Source organism: Anser cygnoides, chromosome 25 (assembly GCF_040182565.1).
Source record: "Anser cygnoides isolate HZ-2024a breed goose chromosome 25, Taihu_goose_T2T_genome, whole genome shotgun sequence".
NCBI classification, from domain to species: Eukaryota; Metazoa; Chordata; class Aves; order Anseriformes; family Anatidae; genus Anser; species Anser cygnoides.
In genome coordinates this window covers 1,828,589-1,854,617 of record NC_089897.1, presented here as the reverse complement: position 1 = coordinate 1,854,617, position 26,029 = coordinate 1,828,589, and the positions used below count along the sequence as shown (strand labels likewise).

Below are 26,029 nucleotides of genomic sequence, written 5' to 3'. Positions count from 1 at the left end.
AGTGCCGGATCCACCGGGGTCACGTTAGGCGGGGGAAAGCTCTCCTAAATGAACCAAATCTGCCACTTTTTTTCCGAAAGCAGGCTTTCGTTTTCACTCCGTGTTGCCATTTAGGGCCGGTTTTAGCTAAATTACAGCTGGCAACGCCTAGTTCAGCAGCGAGGGCAGGCCCGCGGGAGCACCTCGGTGCCGCAGCCCCGTGGGGGATTTTATGGGGTCAGGACGTGGGGAGCGGGTTGGGAGTGGGGGCACCGGGTTGAGCACAATCCCGATAAAATCCCACACATTATAACCCCCCCCCAGTTATCAAACCCCTGGTTTCAATCTGCCTGGGGCTAAACCCCCCCCAGCTCCAGGTTTTTTTGCCCTTCCAGGCCCAGGCGCTGCAATTTCCTGACCAGGCCAAAGCGGCGCTGGGCTCCGCGTTTCCAACGCGCTTCATTTTTCCCTAAAAAAAAGGGGTGTTTCTGAGGCAGCTCGTAGGAAAAATCTGATCAGGGTTACCGCGAACGGGAACATTTCTGCCTGTCCCCACTGCCGGCGTGTCCCCTGGAACAACGCCCCCCCAGCACCAGCTCCCGGGGGGTGTTGTTTATGATTATTATTTATTATTTATTATTTATTATTTATTATTTATTATTTATTATTTATTATTTATTATTTATTATTTATTATTTATTAACTTTTTCGGGGTGCTGGGGTGCCCCTGGAGCATTTCTGGGGCTGGGGTCCCCGGAGGGGCATCACACGGGGCCACTGGTGCTGGGGGCTGGGCTGTGGCAGCACTGGGGGGGGGCTTTGGGGCACCGGGACTGGGGTGGCCTCGGGGGCGTTGCACCCCCCTGGGACATTGCATGGGGGCAAGACCCCCCCCCCCCCGAGGGCATTGCATGGAGCTGTAGCACCCCCCGAGATATTGCATGGGGACAAGACCCCCCCCTGGGGGCGCTGCATGGGGACAAGACCCCCCCCCCCCCCCCCCAGGGAGAATTGCATGGAGCTGCACCCCCTGGGGACATTACACGGGGACAGGGCCCCCCCGGGGGGCATTGCACGGGGCTGAGACCCCCCCTCAGGATTTTTCACGGGGATAAGACCCCCCCCCCCCCCCCCCAGGGGCATTGCACAGGGCCAGGACCCCCCCCCCAACCCATTGCCCCCTCCCCCCCCCAGCAAGTGCTCGGCGCGGGGCGGGCCCGAAGGGGGCGTGGCCAAACCAGAGCACCGCCCCCCTCTGCTTTGCATATCCCCGCCCCCTCGACCAATAAAAAAACCCTCCGCGCCAGACGGGCGGGCGAAAGAACCAATGGGAATCGAGCTGGGGGGGGGGGGGGCGTGGGGAGCCCCGGCCGCGCGGGGGCCGCTCGGAGCCACTCGGAGCCCGGCGGCGGCGGCGCGCAGGTGGGGAGCGATCGTGTCACGCGTGGGGGGCTCGGGGGGGGGCCCGGTGCGGGGTGCGGGGGCAAAGGGGGGCCGGGGGGACACGAGCGCGGCCGGAGACCCCCCCCCCCCCCGTTTGCCGTGGGGTTCCCCCGTTTTTTATTTATTTTTTATTTTTTTGCGTGGAAATCCGCGGGAGCCCACGCGGGGGGGCACCGGGGGGGGGGGTTGGGGGCGCGGCTGGGGCTGGGCTGGCCCCAAATGTGGATGGGGGGGGGGGGGCAGCCCCCAGGAGTGTGCCCCGGGGGGGGGGGGGGAAGGATTTGGGGTTGGATTTCGGGTTGGCTTTGGGGTCCCTTTTGGGGCTCCCCCTGCGGTTCCCGTTGGGGTCCCCCTGGGGCTGCCTCTGGGGTCCCCTCTGGGGTCCCTCTGGGGTCCCCTCTGCAGTTCCCTTTGGGATTTCCTCTGCAGTTCCCTTTGGGGCACCCTCCGGGGCTCCCTTTGGGGTTTCCTCTGGGATTCCCTCTGCTCTTCCCTTGGGGCTCCCTTTTGGGTTCCCTCCGGTTTCCCCTCTGCAGCCCCTCTGGGGCAGGGGCAGCAGGTCCCACAAACGTGGCGTCCCGTTGAGCTCCCTCTCCCCCCCCACCCCCCCCATAGGCACGGAGCTCTCCCAAAGCTTTATTTTTAGATTTTTTCCACCTAAAGCGCGTCCCCAGGTAAGCTCGCCGTGCCCAAACCGGAGCCCGTCGCGCTCAGCCCGGGGGGGGTTTGGGGGCCCAACGGGCGGCCCCAGCTCCGCAGGCGATTTGGGGTCCCCGGCACGGAGCCCTGTGGCCGGGGCACCTCGGTTTTGGGGTTTCCTTCTGCTCGACGAGTGGGATGGATCAAATAGGGTAGAAAAAGCCCCCAGAGCTGGCGCTCGGGGGTGCTGTGGGTGGTGCTGGAGCCGTCTTTAAGGGGCCGTCGAAGCGGTTGGGGCATCGCTGGGGCACCGAATCCGGGCTGAAAAGGGATGGCAAGTGTAAAAAAAAAAAAAAAAAATAGAAGTTGGAAATGTAAATTGCTTCTTCCTTGAAACTGCCCGAAGCTGGGTGCCTCCAGCCCCTTCCCTGCCCCGCAACCGGGGGAGCCCGTCGGGAGATCCGCTCGCGCCGAAATATCTGGCTTTTATCAGACCCTTTCCCAAATTTACGGCGTTTCGACCCAACGGCGGCGTCTGCGCTTGGACGCGGGGCTGACACGTCGAAGGCTGCCGTTTGCAGTGCCTGGGTTTTATTTCCAAGGCGGTGACCTATTTATGGGCTAACGCCATCCGGGGGCACGCAGCCACCGGCGGCGCGGAGGAAATGACGGCCGCCGCTCGCAAGGGTTAACGCGGAGCCCCCGGCGCTGAGCACCGCCGGCTTCGCCCGCGGTGCTGAGCGTTTTACAGCCCCAGGATGCGGCACCGGTCCTGGGCCGTGCCGTGGGCCGTTCCCCAGGCCCCGATGAGGTCCGAAGGAGGGCACGGCGAGGAGGAGACGCGCGGCGGCAGGAGGAGAGCGGGTACCCGCGGAGGAGTTGCGCATCGTCCGAAGCCGACGAGGAGGGAAAAGCGCGCGCGGTGGCGCGGGTCGGGGCTGGGAAGGCGGCGAGGCCGAAGGAGAGGAGCAGGGAGGAAGGACAGAAGGAGGTGGCCTCCGTGGTGGCCTTGGTGGTGGCCTCAGTGGTGGCCGTGGCATGGGACCCGGTGCCGGAGGGACCTGGCGGTCCCCAAGGACAATTCCCAAGCCCAACCGTTCCTTGCTGGCACGGGGAGGGGGGGTTCTGGAAAGGCAGCCCCCAGCCGCGTCCTTGGAGAGCATCCCCGCGCCGCTGGGTAATTAGCTGGGTCTTAATTAGCGGCCTGCACCGGGCGCTGGGGCGCAGCGAGCTTGCTCGAAGCTGGACATCCCGCTGCACGTGGCTCCCGTGGCTCCTCGTTAAGGACCGGGGCTTAATTAGCAGCTGTGTGAGCCAGGGTGGGGGGGGGGGTGGGCACGGCGTTGGCTTTTTCCAACGTTTTCACCCAAACGGCGCGTTGGGTGCTGGCGGAGGGCCTGGAGGCCAGGAGCTCCGGTGGGCTGTGCTGCCGTCACCCCGTTGGTTACCTTCCCAGCTAATTACCCTTGGGGTAATTAGCAGGGGTGATGGGGGGGGCTGTGCACCTCGCGCCCCCCCCTTCCGCACGACTCCGGGGGTGGTCCCGGGGTGTGGGAGGAGCGGAGCCGGGTAAACACGTTTCAAAAGCATCCCTGGCGCTCGTGCGAGGCAGCGCGTAAATCTTTAATCTGCTCTGGGAAAAGGCTCGGAAACCTCCCCGGGACGGAGCGGGCACGGCCTGAAGTCCCCAAAAATTGGGGTTAATGTGCAAGCTGGCCCGAAGTCCCCGAAATCGGGGATAACGTGCAAGCTGGTCTTCAAACCGGGGCAGCGCAACCTCTCCTGGCCCTGGGTGCTTGTAGCTCAGGAAGGAGCCTCGCCATTTCATCCCTATCGCAGGGAAATAATGAATTATTAGCTTTCTCTCTCTCTCTTTTTTTTTTTTTCCTATTTTTTTTTTAATGCTGCCTGTTAGTGGGCGTAAAGAAATGGCCTCGAGTGCCGTGGTGCGCGAGGTAACGTTAACTCGTTTTGTCGTGAGGCTGACGGGCTTTCCCCAGGATTAGGGCTGGTGGCTGCGGGAAGCGTCCCTGATTTTCGCGGGTGGCTTTGTTGGAAAATTGGGGAGGCGGCTGCAAAGGAGCCGTGGGCAGCAGGGCGGTGGGATGGGGAGAGGTGGCGGTTAAAGCCTCTCCTGCCTGCCGTGCTCCGCGTTCGGAAACAGCGGCGTCGCCCTTAGGAAAGAAGCCTCGTTAGGAGGGTTCCCGTTCCAAGTATTTGGGGCTTTCGGTTCAATTTAATCGCTTAATTAAAGAAGGGCAGCTCTAGGGAGCGCCGCCTCTCCTCGCTTGCAAGCGGCGACGTTTCTGGCGCGGCCTCTCGGGCAGCGCGCGGCTCGCACACGCTGCCGGCACGCGCGCGCTCCTCTTGGCTCCGCGGGATCTTGGGGGGGGCACCAACCTCCCGAAATCTCTCCCGGGGGATCAGCTCCCCGCGTCTTGCACCACCCGCCAGCCGCCCTGGCCGCCTTCCCCGTGCCACCTCCCCTTATCCGCGCCGGGCTGCTCGGGGTGGCCGCTGGTGGCGTCTCCCTGCCCTCTCCGAGGAAGCCCCCTTGGAGCGGGGCTGCGTGCACGGGTGCTTGGTGCTCGGGGGGGGCTTGCGCTGGGCTCGGTGGGGGTCTCCAGCTCCCCAGGTCTTGCAAACGGGACGCAATAATTTGGAAATTATTTTCCCCAAAATTTCATGCATCCTCCCCAGCGCTGATTCGTGCCCGCCCGGGGCGGCTGCGGGCAGAGGTTGGGTTTTATTCCCCCCCCCCAGAGCCACGCAGGACCCTCGGCGTTAGGGTCAGCCCGCTGGGGTTTCACGCCCGTGCTCTCAAAAGGCTGCAGAGGACGATGAGTAATTAATAAATTAACACAGCGCTTTTGTCACCGGGGGGTTGCTGTGGTTTTAGGCTCACCTGGCCGAAAAGAAATGTATTCGTCGAGGCTTTTCGATGCTTTTTTGTTCGGTGCTTTTACGAATTAAAAAAATCCGAGTCTGGCAGCCGTATTTATCCTGGAGAAAACACGATGTCGGAGCAGAACTGGCAAGAAACAAGAAGTTTGTTGCTTACCCCGAGTTACGTTCATACCAGTTCCCCTTTGCCCGGCGGTGGCACGGGCGCTGTCACCCCGTGGGGACCGGGGCTGGTGGCCGGAGGAGCTCGGGGGCACCGAAAAATCCCACCCGGGTCTGCCGGCTCGGCTCCTCCTCGCCCATAGGCGCGGCTGCCGTTTTGACGTGCAGACAGAAGCAAATCTGTGTGTTTTTTTTTTAATTATTATTATTATTATTTTATTTTTTTCCTTCTCCGTGGGCTGGGAGGAAACCCAGCGAGAGGAGGCCGCCGGCTCCCGATGGCAGCGCGGCGGGGAGCGGGTGCCGGGCAGCGGGCAGCGGGGTGTCGGGAGCTTCCTCGCTTTTTCAAGGCGGTTTATGGAACCTACTGGGAAGCGGTGCTTTTTTCCCCCCCCTCCCTTCCACCCTGCTACATAACGCTGCTTTCTGAGGGCTGCAGGAGGTCGCCTTCCCCTCGCACCGCCGCCGGCCGCGTGTCACCGCCGCAGCCTGGACCCGTAACTTCATGGTTTTAATCGATATTTTTAACACGTATGTCAATATGTATTTTAATCCGTTTCGATATTTATCCAACGTATATTTTAATGAACGTGTCCCAGATATTTTAATGCGTCTAATATATATTTTAATAGATATATTCTAATAGGTGTATTTTAATATCCGTCTTAACACACATTTTAATATCTATCTATATCAATATTTTAATATATATTAAATATATATTAATATATATATTAATATATATTAAAAAGTCGCCGTCCGAAGCCGTGCCCCCCACCCAGATGTAGCAAGCAGGGGGCTGGGGCACGGCGCTCTGCAGCCCTGCCCCGCGCCTCGGTCAGGATTTGTGCCGCCCGGTGAGCGGGGTCGGTGCCGGTGGCCGTCCCCAAACCGTGCCAGCACCCAGGGCACGAGGGCTCCGAGGGCGAGGTGGGTGCACGCGCAAAGCCCCCATCGCCTCCAGCCCTGGGAATCTCCTCCCTTTTGGAAGGCCGACAGCCCGTAAATGTTTACGGGCTTTCGCTTTCGCCACTATATGTTTGTCTTTTGGAGTAGAGGAAGGGAAAAAAGAGGGGGAAAAAAAAAAAAAAAAGGGTTCTGGCCGTGGTTTTCTTGTGTTTTTCCACTTGGCGTCGAGGCTTGGAGCTTTTGGGCTCCAGGGCCGGGCACCGCGTGCGGAGGCTGCGGCCGGAGGCGGCTCCGGGATGCTCGGGGCCGCGGCAGCCGGAGCTCGGTCCGTGCAAGATCTGTCTCGGAGGCGACGTGGAAAAATGATGGATCGCAAAAAAATGCTGGATTTCCTCGGGGGCAGCGTGTCGTCTGGTTACGGTGCCTTGCGGATAGCCAGCCGAGCAGCTGGAGTGGTTTTAACGGGTTTATGTCGCGCTGTAAACTGCAGCAAGGGGGAGGAAAAAAAAAACAAAAACCCAAACCCTTTTCTGCCGAAATATTTGTTCTGGCAGGGGGCGAAGGGTAGCGAGCCATCCTGCTCACTTGTTCCTCCTGCTGCACCCCAGGCTCGAGGGCAGCCTCTTATGTCTGAAACAGGAAAAATAAAAAAATCGGTTATGAGCTGGATCCTCGCTGAAACCGCTTCAGAAGCTGAAAAATGTTAGCTAGGCGAAATGATGAAGCGGGTGTGACAGGAACGCGCATGCCAGCGGCGCGAGTTAGCCGCGTGCAGCCGTTTCCTTTCCTCCTCCCTGCGCGCTTCGGTGCCTAAAGGCCGCCCGTCGCCGCGCTCCCGGTCGCTCCCGAATCCCCTGGCGTGCGGGAGGGGAGGGGAGGGAGCAGCTCCCTGCTGGGGGCACGGGGCTGGGGGCACTGGGAGGTGACAGTGGGGGACATGGGGCTGGTGGCGCTGGGAGGTAGCAGGGATATGGGGCTGGTGGCAGTGGGAGGTGGCACTGGAGGACATGGCGCTGGTGGCACTGAGAAGTGGCAGCAGGGACACGGGGCTGGTGGCACTGGGAGGTGACAGTGGGAGGTGTGGGGCTGGTGGCACTGAGAGGTGGCACTGGAGGACATGGGGCTGGTGGCACTGGGAGGTGGCACTGGAGGACATGGGGCTGGTGGCACTGGGAGGTAGCAGCAGGGGACATGGGCTGGTGGCACTGGGAGGTGACAGCAGGGGACATGGGCTGGTGGTAATGGGGGATATGGCGCTGGTGGCACTGGGAGGTGGCAGCAGGGACACGGGGCACACTCGGGGTGCGGGGAGCCACCTGCGCTCCCTGCGGGACGGGACTGGGGGTGTCCCCGAGCCGGGATGTCCCCGCACCCTCGGGGACAGAAGGAGTTAATGCCACAGCCGGGCCGCGAGCTGCCACCGGTAGCACACCGAGTTCGCTTCAGTCCACCCTGAGTCACGGCTCACCCCGCGCGCTCCGCAGGGACGGTTCAGCGGGGCGAGCGCGCGCGGCGGCCGCGGCGCCTCCGCTTGTGTTTTGTTTTTCCTCGCCAGAAGGAGTTGCCCTGCCCGGCTCCCCGCGCTGCCAGCTCCTTGCACAACGCGCGCGCCGAGGGAGCGAAGCGGCCCCCGGGAGCTGCGCTCGGCTGCTGGTAAAAAAAAAAAAAAAATAATAATAATACTAAAAAAAATATAAAAAAAATAAAAGGGGAGGAAGTCAAGTGGCTGGGGTTAAAAAAACAAAAGTGAATTTTGAATCGAAGCGGTGACACGTTTCGAAAGCAGCAATGTGTGAAACGGTCCCGAATCTGGGCAGATTTGTGATTTAAGAGCGAGGCAGGGAGGGAGGCAGAGCCCCGGCTGGCGGGGATGCGGCGGCTGCCCTGGGACCACGCCGAGGTTTCTTCGGAGCTGCCTCCGAGCCCGCGGCGGTTTGGGGAAGGACGCGGCGTGCCTTCGTGGGGAGCCGGGCGGGTCTCAAAATGAGCGGCTAACGAAGCAGCGCGGCCCTGGAGGTTTCTCTTCATCGCGTTTCAGGCCGGCCGGGCGCACCCCTCCGAGCGGCCGCGTGCGAACGGCCGGCTCGCTTTGCGGGGAGCCGGGCTCCCGTCCGATCCCACCGCTCGCCCCGAAATAATCCCGAACGGCATCGGGTGCCAGCCCCATCGCTGGCTGCTCGGTCTCTTGCTCGGTCTCGCTTGCAGGTGTCTTGGAGCTTCTCACCTCGGAAAAACCGCTGTTTCGTTTCTCCTTCCTGCTGCGCGGAAACATTTTGCTCGGTATTTGTTTTCTTAGAGAGAAGCCTTTTCCCCATCGCAGGGAAGCGACGCCGCGGTGAGGTGGCGGGGAGATGCTCCAGCTGGGGTCGTCCTTCCTCGCCCCGCACCGGTGCGCTGGGGACGGGGACGGGGATGGGGACGGGGACAGCCCCAGGGCTGTTGTTGCTGGTTCCCAGCCTGACCCTTGCATTTGGAAGCAAGTGTTGCAATCTGAAACTTGCAGCCGCGGCGCGGTGGCGTGGAAGCGAAAGCACTCTGGGCTAAGCGGGTCTTAAAAAACAAACCCCGGGACGCCCAGCGCTCCTTTTTCCATTCCGCTGAGCCACGCCGGGACTTTTAGCAACGGGCAATAAAAAAGTTGGACGGAACGGAGGCGTAATTTTTTTTTTTTTATCCTCCTTTTTTCCTAAACTGATGCTGAGATTGCCGCATGGCACGGAACGGGAGCGGCGAGCGAAACCAGCCCTTCGGTCGCCGCCGGAGCGCGCTGTGCTTGGCGGCTCCGTGCTGTGCCCGTGCTCTGCCTCCTGCACCCGGGGTGCTCGGGGCGGGGGGAGCTGCCCGTGGGTCCCCACCGCGGGGACGGGTTCGGTGACAGCAGCGCGCGCGACCCCGTGCGCCCTAGGGCAGGGTCCGACACCGCTGGGATGTGCCCGTGGCTTAAAACCACAGCCTCACTTCTCCCTTCTTGCGAAATCCTCTTTTAGAGTGAAGCGTGGGGTTTGGTTTTATTTTTTTTTTTAATTTTTATTATGTTTTTTTTTCCCTCCCCTCCTTCCCAGCTGCTCGGGACACCGGCTCCCGTCGCCCCGTGCCAAGCTGGGACCCCCCCGGAGCCGGGCTCTCGCCCACCCTCGGGGGAGATCTGCGGGGCAAAGTTTCCACTTCTGCAGCTGGAAAGTTCCCGGAATGGCGATTTCTAGGAAACGCGGCCCGGGATGGTCGCGCAGCGGGGTTTTGTGAAACTCGAGCACGTGGGATACCTGCCTGTCCTCAGCCCCGGGTCAGACATCTGCGTCCCATTCCCCGCTCTGATTTTTTTCTCGTTTTTCTTCGGGCTGGAAGATCGCAGCGGCTGTGCGGAGAGGGGGCGGCGAGACCAAAGGGCTTGTTTTTACGGGGTGGGTTTCGGTGCGGGGCAGCGCCGGCGTCCTGCCCGTTCTCCTGGGGCGCTGATTTGGCGCTGCGGGTTTTTTTTGTTCGAGGGAACTTCTTCGGGATGCTTCCTCCGAACGTCGTGGGCCGTTTGGCGAGCGCACGAGCGGTGCTGCGGGGGAGCGAAGGTGGCCAGCACCCAGGGGTGAAGGCACCCCCCAGGCACGGAGCAATTAAAAGGGAAAAAAAACACAACACTTTTGTTATGCTTGCTCTTAAATGCGCATTAAAAAAATGCATTTTTTTCTGAAGCAGCAGCTGAAATAATGCCGGTGAGGGCTGCAATCCGGGCTGAGCACCGGCGGGTGCCCGTCGGCTGCGCTCCCTGGGGAGCACGGAGCCGGGCCCCGGGCGATGCTTCCCCTGCTCGTGCTGATGGGGGAAACATCGAGACGGTGAGGATGAGGAGGGGGCAGAGGCTGTGCTGAGCAGCTCGAGGGTTTTGTGCGGGCGGCAGCTCCTCCTGTCTCACTTTGGGAGTCCTGACGTGCGGGCGTCCCCAGCCCGCGAGCATCTTTGCTTGCTCTTGTTCTGCCAGAAGCTCTTTAGCGTGTTTCATGTTAATTTAGGTAGAGGTTGCGTCCAGATGCTGAAGCCTCTGGGTTTGTCTTGGTTTTAAAACTCGTTTGTTCGAGCTCTTCAATCAAAGATTTATCAGCGGGGCTACATTTTCAGGTCAGCTGGCAGATGAGCGGCTGACCAAAAGCAAGTTAAAAACCCAAACCCTCTGCTTTTAGGGCTCAGAAACGGCTCTGCCACTCCGCAGCACCAGGGAAAAGGGGTTTGGGGGGGCTGATTTTGAGGGCTGGGGTCTGTGGGTGGCCCCGGCGCTGGGCTCAGAGCTGGGACAGGGGCTCCGGGGCTGTTTTGGGGTTCGCGGGCTGTTGCACGGGACTTTGTTTCGGAACCGCGGCGCGCAGAAGTGCCCTGATGTAGGCGCGGGTCGTGGTGTGGATCCCTGGGACCCCCCTTCCCCTGGTGCCCACCAGATCCCATTTGTGTGCTCTTCGAGCATGGCTGGCCGGGCGCATCCTCGGTGGAGCACGGCGCTGGAGCCAAGGTGGCGAAGTCCCCGCACGCGCTCGCGTCCCGCTGCAGGGGTTCATTTGCTTTAATTAAACGCCATTAACCTTGCGGCACCGTCATGGCTAATGGAGCAACGGGAGGGAGGGCCGTGCTGGGGGGAGATCTGTCAGAAACGCCGAGCTTTTGCGCTGGGTAATTAATTCCCCGCCTTCACGCTTGGCTTCCAGGAGGAGAAACGTCCGGCTCGGGCATGGCGAGCGAGGTGCCGCCGAGCCCCCGCTCCCCGCGGGCATGCGCCAAGCCCGGCGGGCGGCACATTTCCCCCGGCTGTTTGTTTGAAATTAACGGGAAGCTTGGATCCCCTCCAGCTTTCCCCCCGGCTGCACTTGTGCCTCCGAAAGGCCGCTCCGAGCTGGAGAGGAGCGGGAGCAGAGCGGTCTTTTCCCTACTACTACGGCTCGGAGGCGTTTTGTTGGTTTTTTTTTTTTTTTTTTTTTTTTTTTTGGGGGGGGGGGGGGGGTAGGCGAAGGCTCTTCGAGCTCTTTCACAACGTGGACCGCATCTCCTGTGGGCTCCGTCCCTCCCAACCGCTGCTGACGCAGACCTTCTCCCCCCGCCTTGCGTTGGATGCCTGCCCTGGATGACTGCGCTAATTGCTTACGTCGAAAAATAATGAGGAGGATGCGGGTGGTGTATTTTTAGATGTCTCTCGGTGGGATTTAGCAACCGGCGATGGCGGAGCTGGCATCTCCGGAGCCGGCTTCCCCATCCCCGCCGCGACGCTTCGTGGCCCCTGGGGGGTCGTGCGCCCAGAGGTGCCCCTGCTTGGGCGGGCGCCCCGCTTTCGGGCTCCTCCTGGGCCTTAATATCTGCCAAAAAGGGGTTCCCTGAGCCGCCCGGCGTCCGGCTCTGGTTGTGCCGCACGGGATGCTCGTGGGAGGCTGAATCCCGGCGGTGGCGAGTCGCGGCGGTTCCCGAATCCGCTGGAAATAGGGCGGGATCGGTGCGTTTGGATGCCGAATCTCGGGGTCCCGTTAAGCGTTACCCCGAAGCTCGTTGCCGCTGGGCACGGCCCCGGGCGGTTCCCTCGCTCCTGTTTGCGGCTTCCACGCAGAGCCCTTTGTGTCTCGCTGGCTTCCTGCGCCGAGGGGAGGCTGGAATTCGGCTCGTCCCTCCCAGCGCTGGGTGCAAGGAGCGCAATTATTCTTACAGCCCGACTTAGCTGCCCTCGGAGCTGAAAGCATCCTTTCTTCTCTGTTTATGAAACCCCGAGCGGATGATTTCTCCTGCTGGTTACCATCGGCTTCCACACCAAGGGCTGTGGGAAAGTTTCGCAATGATAGGGCCTTTAATAGATCTGTTTTATGTCTCAAAATCCATTGCTTTCTAACTCTGTGTCACATGTTTCCCTTATTACGTCTTGCACAGCGGTGCGGCTACCAAAACAAGCCGGACGATCCGAAGGAAAGTATCAGGAAATGTTTTTTTTTCCCCCAACTCGAGGCCGTTCCCTTCTCGCCGGGCAGCGTTCGCCCAGCTCGGCCGGGGGGGTGCCAAGGTGCACGGGCTTCACCCGCCCCGGCCTCGCATCGCGGCCTCGCGACGCTTCCCCGTGCAAACGGCCACCGCGGACTCACACGAGGGGCTCCGCGCCCGTTTTAAAGGAAAAAAAAAAAAAGAAAAGAATAATCGTCCTCGTGTGCTGCCCGTGCTTTGTGTCAGCGAAGCGTTCCCAGCCGCTGGAGCGGGCGCATCCCTGCCCCTCGCGTTGCGCGCCGGCTGCGGCGAGCGCCTCTCCCACGCGGCTCTTGCTTTGGGCGATGCTTTGCCCCAAAGAAGCCATTTCTTAGGGACTTTCTGCAAATTCTGTGGGTTTTGCGTGGTTTTCAGAGCTGCGTGCTGTGCCCGGAGGTCTTCCCGCCTGGGGAGAGACCCCGCGGCGACGCGTAGCCTCAGCACTTTTTTGGGTGTTCTTGGTGAGCGAGAGGAAACGAGGCGTGCCTGTGGTCGAGCTGTTGATTTAAGAATAATACAGCCTCTGACGAAACAGCGAGTAATTCCTCGTGGAAAATAATCCTCATCGATGTGTCATGGCTTTGGAGCACAATGCTGGGCTGGTGCAAACGCTTCTAAGCCGACGTAGCTGGGCACCTCGGCGTGCGCCCAGGGGGCTTCGCTGCTCGCCCCCCGAGCGTCGGGGTCTCTCCCGGCGTCACCGCTGCCCCAAAGCAGCCTGCAAGGGGCAGCCCCGTGCTGAAGTCCCTCTGGTGGCTCTCGGTGCTCCCGCTGGGGCGAGCGTCGTCACGGGAGGTCCCGGAGGCTGGGTACGGAGATGAGTCCCCGCGTGCCAGGAGTCCGTCGGCCAGCACGTGCTTACCTGCTGGCACGGCTTTTTGGTACAACTCTTGCCCGGGGGAGTCCTTGCAGCACCGGGAGAGGTGTGGTGATGACCCGGGGGGGGGGCGCTCGGCGAGGCGAGAGCATCCCCGTGGTTGTCCCCACTGCTGGGCAGGACGCCGGGGACACGGCACGGGGCTGCGTGCGCTCGTGGTGGTGCTTCGGCGGCGCTGAGCCTGGGTGGCCCCTGGGAAGGGATTTTCCGCTCTGCATGCTTGAGATGTTCTCTAAACTTCCTGCAGGGCCAGCAGAACCAGGGCTCTCGAGCTTTTAACCCTTTCCCCCGCCTCCTGCCCGCTCTCTCCCCAGCTCTGCTGCTCCTGCCCGGGGACGATGACGACCGACGAGGGCACCAAGCCCGAAGGGGAGGTGCAGGCGGCCGCCCTGGCCGAGCGTGGGGAGGACATCACGCCCGCTCGGGACCGCGGCGTGCTGAAGGTGAGCGGGGTCCCGCGGCCACTGAAGCCCTCGGGGCACCTCGTGGCACGAGGGGACGAGCGTCGGTGCCGCGGGGAGTAACGGAGGGGCGAGCGCGGCTCGTGGAGCCGGAGAGCACGGCACGGATTCGGCCCACCCGATGAGTTTTCGCTGCGATTGTGCCTCTAATCGGATTATTAGCTGCAAATCCACAAAGCATTTTTGTGTGTGACTCACAGACGTTAGAAAGAGCACATTACTTAGGTCATCCAGTCTGCTCCACAGCCCCTCTTTTCATATTCAGGGCCGTTTCTGGATAGTTCTGCTCACCAGCACTTGCTCTTCTCCAGCTGAATAGGACCTTCCTCTAATAATAGCATCCTCCCCTGCCTCCATCCTCAGCTTGGGAACTGCTTGTTCCAGGCTGTAGCAATATAAGAAGAAAAAAAAAAAAAAGTGTTGACGAGAAGCGAGTAGTGAAACGACACACCCCTGCGAGTGAGATCTGCACGGGCTGAAAGCACGGGGAATTGGGGATCGCTACCCGTTGGTGCCGGCACCTCCGCAAACGCGCCCGGGTCCCCGCACCGCGGGCTGAACGCGGCCCCGTGCGGGGCTGGCTTGTAGGGGATGGTGGAAGGGGCAAGGGAATGGTCCCCCCCGACCTCCCCATGTCTTAGGGCACCTTTGGGGTGTGTGTTTGTGTATAAACATATACTATAATATATAATATAATATATTTATTTGATATAGGGGTGTATATGCAGCCAGAGGTCTCCGCGGCTCCGTTCTCACGGGTGCTTTCCCTCCCTTAGATCATTAAGAGGCCGGGCAACGATGACGAGTCTCCGATGATCGGGGACAAGGTTTACGTGCACTACAAAGGCAAGCTGGCCAACGGCAAAAAGTTCGACTCCAGCCGCGATCGGAACGAGCCCTTCGTCTTCAGCCTGGGCAAGGGTAAGGGGACAGGGTCTCCGCTCCCGTGGCGCTAAGGGACGGCACCAGCCCGGTGTGGTTTTTTTTTGGGGGGTGCCTCCCTTATTGGGGTTTTTGTGTTTCGGGTTTCGTGTGTGATGTCTGCCTCTCTCCCAGGCCAGGTGATCAAGGCGTGGGACATCGGGGTGGCCACCATGAAGAAGGGCGAGGTGTGCTACCTGCTGTGCAAGCCGGAATACGCCTACGGGGCCGCCGGCAGCGCCCCCAAAATCCCCTCCAACGCCACCCTCTTCTTCGAGGCAAGTACGGGGCCGGGCTGCCGCGGGAGAGCTCGCTCGCTGCCTTCTGCCTTGCCAGCCAGCTCCTAAAAAAAAAAAAAAAAGAAAAAAAAAAGCACAAAACAGCTTGGATTCCTGAAACGTGTCCCTCCGCTCCAGGAACCGGTGCCAGTGTTTTCTCAGAAATGTGTGTCTGAGCCGGAGAGGCTGCGGCCGGGGAGCAGCCCCGCGGGGAGAGCGAGCAGAGCCCTGCTTTAAAAGAGGCAGGCGAAAAGGGGAAAACAGCTCGGAAATGCCTCCCTGGGCTGAAAAATGCCTTCCCGGCGCTGCTCCCGCGCTGCCTGGGGAGCCGTCCCCCTCGCACCTTCCAGCCCCGGTTGCCTCCTTGCCTGCAGGATTCCTGAACTCCCTTTTACTGTTACTTTGTGTTGGGCTTCAGGTGCTGGACGTGGCCCAATTCCTAATAAATCGGGTGTATTATGCTGCGGCTTTGGAGCTGGCTTTTATGGGCAACTTCTGCTCGTCAGCTGAGCGGAGAATTAGTTTGCTTGGCTCTCCGGCTCGGGGATGAACTGCTGCTTTGTGGCTCCCCCGTTGTTTTTCTCCTCTCCTTCCCCTCCACCCGCCCCCGGCTCTGCCTACCTTCCCTTTAATTCTGCAGGTCGAGCTGCTCGATTTCAAAGGCGAGGACCTGTTTGAGGACGGGGGGATAATCCGGAGGATCAAGAGGAAAGGGGAAGGCTACTCCAACCCCAACGAAGGCGCTACGGTGGAAAGTGAGTAGCGGGCTCCGCGGGCAGAGCCGCACACGGCTGGGCTCTGGCCGAGCAGGGAGGGCAGCGGTTAACTTTTGGGGTTTCGGTGAGCTCCGAGGAGCTGCCCTTGGCACGGCCCGCGGCCGCCGTTCCAGGGCTGCTGGCTCCGAGGGTTTTACTGGAAAACCTCGGGGCGCGGGAGCAGCCAGCTGGTGGTGGAGCACCCGGTCGAGGACAACCCGCGCTCTGTTTTTCCCGGTCCTTTCTCCCGTGGGACAAACACGGTCCCGCGAGGCTGCCGGGGAGGGCGAAGCCCCGTGGGGTTTTGGGGTCAGACCCTTCCTTTTTGCACATTTACCCCTCCTGCGTCCCTGCCTGAGCGGCTGCGTCCAGGTCCGGCGCGGGGGATGCTGAAAAAGCCAGGCTCTGCCTCCTGGTGGGAATTTTCCAGCAGTTCCCCCGGGCTCCTCGTTGGGATGCCGATCGTTGTTTTGGGGCCTTCTATCGCATCTGCCGCGGCACGGAGCCTTGCCTTTTCCTTCCCGTGTGGCCAGAGGACGGCTGCAAGCTTCTGGTCACCGCTGACAGAGGGGATGAATTAATGCGAGGGGTTTGTGGAGCCAGCTGTGGTCTGAACCGACATCAGGAGCTGGCTGGGCGACGAGGAGCTCGTCCCATGCAGCTCCTCGCTCCCAGAGCCCTCTCCGAGAGCAGGACACAGTAATTCTGGTCACGTTTCTGGAGCAAACATTTCACCTAGGCGGTGAGAGCCAGGCTTTTTTTTTTTTTTTTCTCTCCTCCTAAGAACAACTCGGCCATAGATTCAGAGCTACCACGCGGTACAGAAGGCATCTAGTTTCTTCTCCCCATTTCAGAGCTCCTGTTCGCTGAAGAGGGTCCAATTAACTTCCATTAGCGAAGGAGAAATTGGATCCGAACTCATAAAACTCCCTGCCTGAAACGGCCAGTTCTTCTCCCAGAGTTTTTTAAGGAGATTTTCTTGTCCCACACTGATCTCTCCGCCCGTCACATGCTCGGCACCGTCGCCGGACCCGGCCGGGAGTAGGGTTTCAAGCTGGCTTCACCGTCTCCAAGGTTAACCTAAGAGACAGGCTAAATATAATTGAAACCGGCCCAATTCCCACCTGCCTTTTTAGAGCTTTTTTATTTTTTTATAATTTTATCTAAAGAGGCTGCTGGGGGCGAGCACGTGGCGGGCAGCGGCGTGCCCGGGGGGTGCTCCTGCTTTTTCCTTCGTGTTGGGCTGTTGGCAAACGCGATGGTGGCGTGATAATTTGGAGCAGGACGGAGGTGGGAAGAGGGAAACCACAGCAAGCAATCGCTTCTCCCAAAGGACACGGAGAGCCGGATCGCCACGCGGGGTGGCTTCTCGCGGAGGGCTCCCCGCACGCCGGGGGCTGCAGACCCTTAAATGCATCCCGCTGAGAAAGGAGCGGCACGAAACAACCTGGGAAGCATTTTGGGGTGCAAATAGGCTTTTTTTTCTTTTCTTTCTTTTTTTTTTCTCCTGCAAACGCAGCGCTATTCACCTCGGAGCGCTTCGCTCGGGGCTGGCTCGTGGGCACGAGGGGCTCCTGGCACCAAAGGTGGGACCCCCGAGGAGCAGCCCCGGGTTTCGTGAGCCCAGCCGCCTCCGTGCGGGGCTGCCCCTCGCCTCGCTCCCCTAAAACCCTGTGTCGGCTCCAGGAGTAGCCCGGAGGTGCCCGGCATTGCTGCCATAACCAGGCTGGCCGAAAACGTGCGCTTACCGGGGCGAGCATCCCCGGGCTGGAGTTTTGCAAGCGTGTTTTTTTTATTATTTTTTTATAGGTTTTGAGTTTTACAGACCGCAACTCGCGGTTCCGGTTCCCAAAACGCGGGCTGCCGCCGAAATCCCGCATTCCAGCTTTTGTTACAACCTTTCTCCCCGCCGCCCCCCCCCCCCCCCCCCCCCCCCCCCCCCTTTCTCCATTTTAATCTGAGTACAAATTGCTGTCAGCACATCAAGTTCGTGTGCCAGCCGCGCTCGGTACACTGTGTTCTGAGCTCTTCAAAAACAAAATCGCTGCAGGCACCGGGAGAACAATAAGTCAGCGCGGCAGCCGAAGGGATGTGCGGCGGCCCAGCGGGGGCTTTTCTCCCCGTAATCCAAGAGCAGCCGCAGCCAGCTGACCTGCTGCACGCTCCTGGAAACCAGAGCAGAGATCTCCCCGTCGCTTTCCGTGCGATTAAAATGGAAGGAAAGCTTCTATTTTTTTTTTATTATTATTTTTTTTTTCCCTCCGAGCAAGGGCTGGGAGCTCGCATCCTCCCGGGCACCCTGTTGTAAGCGGGCTCGTGCGGGCGCTGCCGCGTCCCGCTGGTGATGGGTGACCCCGGGGGAGATGTGGGTGGGTGCCCGTTTTGGGGTCGGGAGGTGGGCGCACAGCTCGGGCTGGGTTGTGCTCGCCGGGAAAGGGCACACGGGTGGCAGGAGGACGGCGCGGCGCCGTGGGGATGCCCGTTTTGGGCTGGATATCCCGTTTTCCTGCACCTGAGGAGATAAGGCAGGGGTTGGCCCTGCAGGTGGGCTTGCTGGAGGGTTTTCCACGTAGCCTTGAAGCGCGGTGGGGCAGGGTGCTGAAAGTCGTGGCCGTGCTGCTTGTCCTGAGCTGGCTGAGAGCGCGCAGCCCGTGTCCCCTCGCTGCTGTGCACCGCTGAGGGATGCAGGATGCGTCCCGGGGTGCTGCGGGGAGCCAGCATCCTCTGCCACCCCTGTGCCGTGCCGTGCCGGGGGCCCGGCGTTATGCAGGCGGGTTGCAGGGGACAGCGTCCTCGGGTGACGTTATGGGGTGGCCCTGGTGGCACATGGGTGACGGGCAGCGTTTAGCACCCGAGTGCTGGAACTGCTCGTGTTGGTGCTGGTGCTTGCGCTCGCCTCCCCGTGACGTCCAGGACCAGGTGCTCTGCACCCTTCAGTAGCTCAGGATCCGTCCCGCAGCCACCGGGTCGCCTTTGGGTCCCTCGGTGGCTCGCCCTTTGCCGTTCGGGGCATTCTCTCCGAGAGGTTTAAGGGAAACTCGTTCCAAGTCCTGCTGATTTGCAGCACCGCGTTTGACGGGCAGAGGCATCACCGAACTCTGCACCACCAAGGTGCAGGACGGAAAGCACACCTTCGCCAGCTAGGCAGAGGGTCGTTTGCTTTCCAGGGGTCCCTCCCCGTTTTGCCAGCATTTATATGGGCACGAGAAACTCTTCCTGCTTCAGCTCTGCAGCGCGCAGAGGAGCTCGTGGCTGCAAGATGTGGGTCTTTCCCACCCTGAGGGCTGCCAACACCAGCCCAAACGGTTGCAAATTCTTTAAGCAGTCCTGACAGCATTATTGCCTGCTGTGATTTTCCTCTTCTTGGAAGCTTTTTTTGGTTTTTCTGTGGTAGGCAGGAGTTTCTTATGAAATCCCTTTTACTTTATATTCGCTTGCGCGTACTTGGGAGGTGGAGTGCAAAGAACACGCGGTGCCCCCCCAGGCGTGCACCGTCCTCGGGATCAAATCAGTAAAGAACAATCTCGCCGTGGAAACCACGCCAGGAGCACCAGGTGGCGAATGTGCCAGGTACCCGCTGTCCGCTCCGGCTGCGCCTCTGCCAGCTCCCCGGGCTGGAACAGCGCGGTCATTGGTTGAAGATTAAAAAAAAAATTAAAAAAAAAATGTTTATCTTGTACTTGCAGTTCTTAGAGGCAGGAGAACACGGCCTTGTTTTTGAGGTATAGGGCAAGGGTATGGCGCTGTATAGGAGGCTTGTAATCGCCGTGATAAACTCCGCGTGGCGGCGTGCCAGGAGCAATATCCAGTTCCAGTAAGGCTGACTCGCGCAGCGGCGCACGAGGGGAACATATTAGTCATTATGTTTATCTGTTGTCTGCTCCTTGCTTAGACAAGATACGGCTGCCTCGCTTCTTTAGCCGTGCTCGTTCCTGAGCCCTCCTGCCCCTCTCTGTTCCCCGGGGGGCTCATTGGGCCGGCAGGCAGTGCCCCCCGTGCCCCCCGTGCTCTGGCATCCTCCCGCTGCTTCCAGGGCTCCGGCTCGGCCGGGGGCTTTCGCTGGATTTTGGGAGCTTGAGGCAGATGTGGTTACCCAACAGAGTTGCCCCCAGCCCTGCTAAAAGCAGCTCCCTGAGGCAGCCCGTGCCGCCGATGGGCAAAATCCCTTGGGAAATGCTTTGTTTTTTTGGGGGGGGGGGGGAGACGGGTGCTCGGGTCCCGCGCGGCACCGGCTGCCCGCAGCCTGGCACGGGGCTCGCTCTGCCCTGCAGTTCACCTGGAGGGCTTCTGCGGCGGCACCCGCTTCGACTGCAAGGACGTGAAGTTCGTGGTGGGCGAAGGGGAGGACCACGACATCCCCATCGGCATCGACAAAGCGCTGGAGAAGATGCAGCGGGGAGAGCACTGCGTCCTCTACCTCGGGCCACGGTAAGGGGCGCAGGAGCTCGGCTTTAAGGTTTTCCAGCCTCTGCGGCTGCTTTAGCGTTCGTGGGAGACAGCAAGCACGGCAGCAGGGCTCCTCCAGGAGAGGCTCGGGTTGGCATCACCAGCAGGGCCAGCCAGAGGGGGCAAGCGGCACGTAGGCAGGAATTTGGAGACGGTTTGAGAAGCAGGTGAGGTGGCAGGGGCTGCATCCAGCTCCCGTGGCTGGAAGGAAAGAATCACCAGGGTTTTTTTTCACGAGTAGAGACGCTGTAGGGAAAGGTGTAGAAAAAAACGGAGGTGGTGCACCCGGGTGCATCTGGAGAGCATGGTCCCACGTATGTAGTGCACATATAAAGCAGCACGTCTTTGCTTCTGTAGCGTGCTGGCCCAGAAACGTTCGCGAGCGTAGATGTGAAAGCAGAGCGAGCACCTCGGGTGCGTGTTTATGGCCAAACCCTGCCGAAATGAGGATCTGGGGGCTTCTCTCTCTCCAGACCCTAACAACCCTAACCCTAATTATGACCCTAAAAACCACGTACGGTGCCAGTTTCTCCCATCAAAAAGCGCTCCCAGCGGAAGCCTTTGGGTGCACCTCAACGCCCTTGGGGAGCCTTTACGCAACCCCCCACACAACAGGGCTCTTTGGGGGCTCCTCAGGGGCTTTTCCACCTGCATTTTAAAGGTGCCGGTTCATCGAGGAGGACATCTGGAGAGGAGGGGGATGCAGGCAGTGGAGGGCGGATGGGGCTGAGGACCACGTGTGCCGACCGCCCCCTGGGCGCCCCGCGGCGCTGCCGTGCCCCCCCAGCGCAGCCCCTCTGAACTCTCCCCATTTCTGCCCTTCCAGGTACGGCTTCGGCGAGGCGGGGAAGCCCAAGTACGGCATCCAGGCGAACGCGGAGCTGGTGTACGAGGTCACGCTTAAAAGCTTTGAGAAGGTGAGGGCAGGCCCGGCCCCGGGGTGCCCGGGAGCGCCGCTCCTCCCGCAGCATTCACCCTTTGTCCCTGGCGTGGCTGCGCCGCGGCCCCTGCTGAAGCAGAGACGTCAGCAAGGATCGCTGTGTTCTTAATTTGTTCTTGTGTGTTGGTTTGTTTTATTTTTCTGGCCGGGGTCCAAGGCTGGTTCTCTTATTTGTTCCTAGGCTTGTTCCTTTTGTACTTTTTTTTTTTTTTCCTCCTTGGGCTGCACAGAAAAAAAAAAGAGAAAAAAGTTTTGTGTCCTGCCAGCCGGCCGGGGCGGCCAAGGCCAGGGTAAACGCTGGGGGGGCAGCACACAGGGGCTGGGGACAGGGACAGGGACGTGGGGACGGCACAGGAGGTGCCACTGGGATGGGGCAGGTGCTGCTGGGTCCCCAGCCCCGGCTGGAGCAGGGGATGGTGGCGGGACCCTCTGCTTGCCCGCTCTGCTGGGGAGGTCTCTTCCTACCTACTTTTTTTTTTTTTTTTTTTGATATTTTGGGGCTTTGTTTTATTTTTATGTTGGGATTTTTCATCCTCTGAGGTTGCAGTGGATGAACTGCAGTGGACGAACCGCGCTGTAATGTTGGGTTCAGGGGAAATCCCATACCCAGCAGTGATTTATCTGGTGCAAAGGGTTCCTCTGCACTCCAGGCACGCGCCCCACGTGTGCCACGACTATTTTCCTCTTCCCTTTCACCCCCAGCCCCTCAAACTCAACGAGCTGCCACCTCTGCCCTATGCAACACCACCCTGACAAGCCCCACTTGTTAAAAAGAAACCCCAGAAAGCCTCGTGGATCCACCTGGGTTGCAGCATCCCGTTAATTTCTCTCCCTTCACCACTCCCCAAGGGCGGGCGTGCTGGCGGGGACGGCGTTTCGAGGTGCGCGGCGCCTTCGACCCGGCGTCGCCGTCGTGCTGGTGGCCGCCGTGCCCCGCGGCCGTGGCTCTGAGCGTTTCTTTGCAGGCCAAAGAGTCGTGGGAGATGGACACCAAAGAGAAGCTGGAGCAGGCCGCCATCGTCAAGGAGAAGGGGACGATGTACTTCAAGGTTTGTGAGCGTGGCGACACCCGAACGCGAGCGGGGAGCCGTGCCGCCGGGTGCTCCGAGCAAATCCTGGACCTCCAGAGGCACCACTTAGCAGTCCCGAAGGGGTGTAAACGTCAGAAACGTGCCCCCCAACCTTTCCCCGTCCCTCTCCCCGTATAAATTATGAGCTCTGTGGGAGGTGCAGCCCCTGCCCGCCCCTTCCCTGTCCGCGGTGATTTCGGGCACAGATCCGCTGCCGCCCCAGCTCAGGTTCCCTCTTTGCTCCGTCCCAGGAGGGGAAATACCTGCAGGCGGTGATCCAGTACGGGAAGATCGTGTCCTGGCTGGAAATGGAGTACGGCTTGTCCGAGAAGGAGTCGAAAGCCTCCGATTCCTTCCTGCTGGCGGCCTTCCTCAACCTGGCCATGTGCTACCTGAAGCTGCGCGAGTACACCAAGGCCGTCGAGTGCTGTGACAAGGTGCGGGGGCAAGGGTTTGCTTTCATTCGTCCCCTCCCCGTATCGAGTTTGTCCGTGTCCAAGCAGCAGCTTGCGAACAGCAGCGCGTTGTTGGCGTCCCCGCCGTGCCTCCTGCGCCCTTTGCGTGCGTCTGTGTCAGGAAATTATTAGTTCTTTTATAAAGGGCTTGCATTTAGCAAGCTTGCCTAAGGTTCTTAATCACGTAAGGCTGGCTGCCTTAAGCAGGATGGTAAGTCACCCGTGAGACGTGTCCGGGACATGAAGCTTTCATAAAATAATGTGAAGCAGGGAGGCAAAAAACCCGTTTTAATCCGAAGGAGCCCTCAGCCCAGGAGCTCCCCGTGCTCCTCGGGTCCACGTGCAGCGTTCCTGCCTGATTCCAGCTCTGGGGGGGCTTCTCTCCTGCTGACCCTGCCACCTGCAGCGGGGTTTTGTGCAAAGAGATATCTTTAATCAGCTGAAGTATATCAGTAAAAATTATATGAAAGCATATAAAGTATATAAAAAAATATATACTTGCCAACTGGTTCTGGAAACAAGTGAATTTTTGCAGAGCAAGATGCTCTGGAGACTCGGAGCCTTCTCCCTTGTCCTAATTTGAGCACTTTTAATGAGGCTTTGAGCTTAAGGAGGTCTTTGAAAGCCACCCATTGAGCAAACCTAAACCGGGAGGGCACGGGGCTGCAAAATGAGGGAGCTGCTTCTGGGGGGCATCTTCCCTTGCAAGGGGCCGATGGCATTTGCAGGAAGGGGAAGGCTCTGCACCTCTGCCTTCGCTCGTGGTGACACGAGGCGTGAAGCGCGTCGGTGCACGTGGCAGCCGTGGCCGTGCCGTGGATGCGCGCGCCCCGAGGAGGTGCTGGGCTCTGGCGAACTCTGTCCTTCCAGGCGCTGGGGCTGGACCAGGACAACGAGAAGGGCTTGTACAGGCGGGGCGAGGCCAGGCTGCTGATGAACGAGTTCGAGCTGGCAAAATGTGACTTTCAGAAAGTGCTGGAAGTGAACCCGCAGAACAAGGCCGCCAGGTCGCAGATCTCCGTCTGCCAGAAGAAGACGAAGGAGCACAACGAGCGGGACAGGAGGATATACGCCAACATGTTCACCAAGTTTGCAGAGAGGGACGCGAAGGTTGGTGCCGCGCGAGTGTCCGGGCGCCCCGATTCGGCCACGTTGAGGGATGCTCAGCAGGCTCGTGGGGAGAAAAGAAGGGGTAAAACGGAGGAAATTGGACGTTGGGTTGAGGATGCTGAGGTCTGGGAGCATGGCCTCCAGCTGATAGAGCCTGGATGGGAAGGAGCTGGTTGTTTCTTGGTCAGCAGAGGCCGCAGAGGCTGCTGTCAGGTTGTCAGTAAAAGTATTTACGGCGCGGGCTTTCGACTGCTGATAACAGGTTTGGCATTTGGACGTCGTTCTGCCGGCCGTAGCCGCTGGCCGTTGATGACCTCCTGGCCATCGGCGGTCTGGGTGAAGTGAAATGTCATCCACCCCCTGGCAAGGCCAAGGGTATTTTGAGACATGATAGTATGGGTTTCCTGAATCTTGTAACCCAACGCGCTGCTCCTCTGCTCGTACAAGAGATCGCTTTCTCATAACAGGCTCTAATCCAAAATTCCTCCAAACAAAAACCGATGCACGGTGTACTGTAACGAGAGAGGACACAGCTTTGCAAACACTCCGTACGGGTAATTTTTAGTATAATCTCTTCTGAACCAGTGCCTGAAAGCGAGGCGGTGGAATAAGTGAGTGCTGCGGGCAGGGAGCGGTCCCGCTGGTGGGGCTGTCAGGGGCCTCGTGCTGCGGGCTAGCGCGGCACGCCGGGGCGGCAGGGCTCGCTGTGAGCCTCCCGGTGGTGCTCCTGCACCTGTGGGGTGGGCTGCAGCTATAGGTTGTGTATGGGCTGCAGCTATAGGTTGTGTATGGGCTGCAGCTATAGCTTATATATGGGCTGCAGCTATAGGATGTGTATGGGCTGCAGCTATAGCTTATATATGGGCTGCAGTTATAGGATGTGTATGGGCTGCAGCTATAGCTCGTGTATGGGCTGCAGGTGGTGTATGGGCTGCAGCTTATATATGGGCTGCAGCTATAGCTCTTATAGGGGCTGCAGTTATAGACCAGTGTATGGGCTGCAGCTATAGCCCAGTTTGTGGGCTGCAGATACAGCATGTGTACGGGCTGCAGCTGTAACTTATATATGGGCAGAAGGTATAGCTCATTTATGGGCTGCAGCTATAGACCAGTGTATGGGCTGCAGGTGTAGCTCATTTATGGGATGCAGTTACAGCTCGTGTATGGGCTACAGCTATAGCTTCAACATAGGCTACAGCTATAGCTCATGGATGGGCTGCACATACAGCATGCGTATGGGCTGCAGCTATAGCTTGTATATAGGCTGCAGCTATACAGCCCGGTGTAGGGGCTGCAGCTATAGCTCGGTCCTCTGTCTCCCCTCCGAGGGCACCACCTCCTCTTGTTCCTCTCCTCATTCTCCTGCGTTTGTCTGCCTGGGCTCGCTGTGCCAGTGCCCTGCACCATCGGGGCAGCTCCCACCCTTCCCAAAGGCTCACCCAGAGCTGGGACAGACGAGGTCTCACCCAGGGAAGCGGGCGCCTGGGGTCCGAGGGGGGTCTCTTCTGCCCTGCTGGGCTCAGCCTCACCTCCTGGCCCTGGTATCGCTGCCACCAGCTGCTCGTCGTTCCGCTTCGTTTCTGACTCCGTGTGGTTCCTTTGCTCTTTTGCAGGAAGCGGCTAGCAAAACCGGGGTAGAAAAAGAGGCAGCGAAAGCGGCTTGTGCACAGGGGCTGGAAACGGCCGGTGCTGGAGGCAAAGAGGCCGAAGGCCACGTATGATGGAGGGGCAGGAGGAAGGGAGAGCCTCCTGCCCTCAGCCCGCACAGAGAACGGTGTTTGCCAGGACTTAAGGACTCGCCAGTGTTTTCTTGTAAAGCTTGTTACAGTTTGTGTGATCGTGGAAGCAAAAGCGCCTCGCAAAGAAAAACAAACCCAGTCCTGCTGCCGCGGGCGCGCTCGCGGCTGGGCGCGAGCAGCGGGACGGCGTGGGACCACCGCAAGCGGAACAAAACAGCTTTCCAAAGGAGGGGGGGGGGGAATAAATAAAAGTTGAAGCTCTTGGCTCTCGGGGGGGGGTTTGCGCAGACAGCTCCTCGCAGCTCGCTGGACTTGGTGTCGGCTGGCTGTGCCACGGCCTGCGTCCTCCGAGACGAGCTGGGACGTGGGAGCGCTTCGGCAGGATGCGACGGAGTCCTCCGGCGGAGGCAGAGCAGCCTTCATCCTCCTCCTCCTCCTCGCCCCGGGGCTGGGAGGGGAGCTGCAACAGGGACCCGGTGCCCTGGCCCCCCTGTGCTCGCTGAGTTTGCTGTCGGGGTGGGCTCAGGTTTCTCCTGTTGCTCCCCTGCACGTGTCCGAGGGCGCTGCAGCACGAGAACGAAAACCTCCTGCGTGCCCTCCCTGTCCCTTGGGGGAGGCGATTCCCCCTCCTGCGGCTGCGGAGGCGTTTCTCATCCGTGGTGACCCCTCTGCTTATGGATTTACAGTTCGGCTTCAAAGCACTGTTTCGTTGGGGGAATTTATTTTTATTTTAAGAGGCTGCATCACGGGTTTTATTTTGTTGGAGGGTGAAAAAGGGTTTTCCAGCGCTGCTGCTCGCAGGTGCCTAAATCGCGGCCAGCGGTGGGCTCAAATTTTTAAATGGGGGTTTTATTGCGTAGCTGGGGCCCACGTGAAAAAGAGAAGCAGCAGGTTGGCACCTCGAGGGTCAGGAAGTGGGATAGGTGTCGTCACTGAGCCGGTACCGCGGGCTCGTCGGTGAGCAC

At 60.0% G+C, this 26,029-nt stretch overlaps 1 protein-coding gene across 5 annotated transcripts; it reads left to right on the top strand.

Annotated features, from left to right (window-relative positions):
• Positions 1 to 1,304: 1,304 nt before the first annotated feature.
• Positions 1,305 to 25,303, top strand: FKBP5 (FKBP prolyl isomerase 5). Of its 5 annotated transcripts, none has more exons than XM_066983107.1 (11): positions 1,305 to 1,401; positions 13,204 to 13,332; positions 14,127 to 14,271; positions 14,407 to 14,549; positions 15,190 to 15,304; positions 19,576 to 19,732; positions 20,577 to 20,667; positions 21,656 to 21,739; positions 22,012 to 22,197; positions 23,086 to 23,325; positions 24,939 to 25,303. In XM_066983107.1, exons 2-11 carry the CDS (start codon positions 13,228 to 13,230, stop codon positions 25,044 to 25,046), a joined length of 1,374 nt encoding a protein of 457 aa, XP_066839208.1. In that variant the 5' UTR covers positions 1,305 to 1,401; positions 13,204 to 13,227; the 3' UTR covers positions 25,047 to 25,303. The 5 variants fall into 5 exon arrangements, with proteins under 5 accessions (XP_066839208.1, XP_047926873.2, XP_047926871.2 ...); XM_048070916.2 differs by lacking the exon at positions 1,305 to 1,401 and adding an exon at positions 4,066 to 7,689; XM_048070914.2 differs by lacking the exon at positions 1,305 to 1,401 and adding an exon at positions 11,017 to 12,821.
• Positions 25,304 to 26,029: the final 726 nt, after the last annotated feature.

Bases quoted from the DNA above. Each gene is read 5' to 3' on its own strand.
- FKBP5 (XM_048070914.2), top strand. From the start codon at position 12,588: ATGGCTTTGGAGCACAATGCTGGGCTGGTGCAAACGCTTCTAAGCCGA. The intron at 12,822-13,203 runs GTACGGAGATGA...CTCTCTCCCCAG, and splicing joins CGGGAGGTCCCGGAGGCTGG to CTCTGCTGCTCCTGCCCGGG. The intron at 23,326-24,938 runs GTTGGTGCCGCG...GCTCTTTTGCAG, and splicing joins TTGCAGAGAGGGACGCGAAG to GAAGCGGCTAGCAAAACCGG.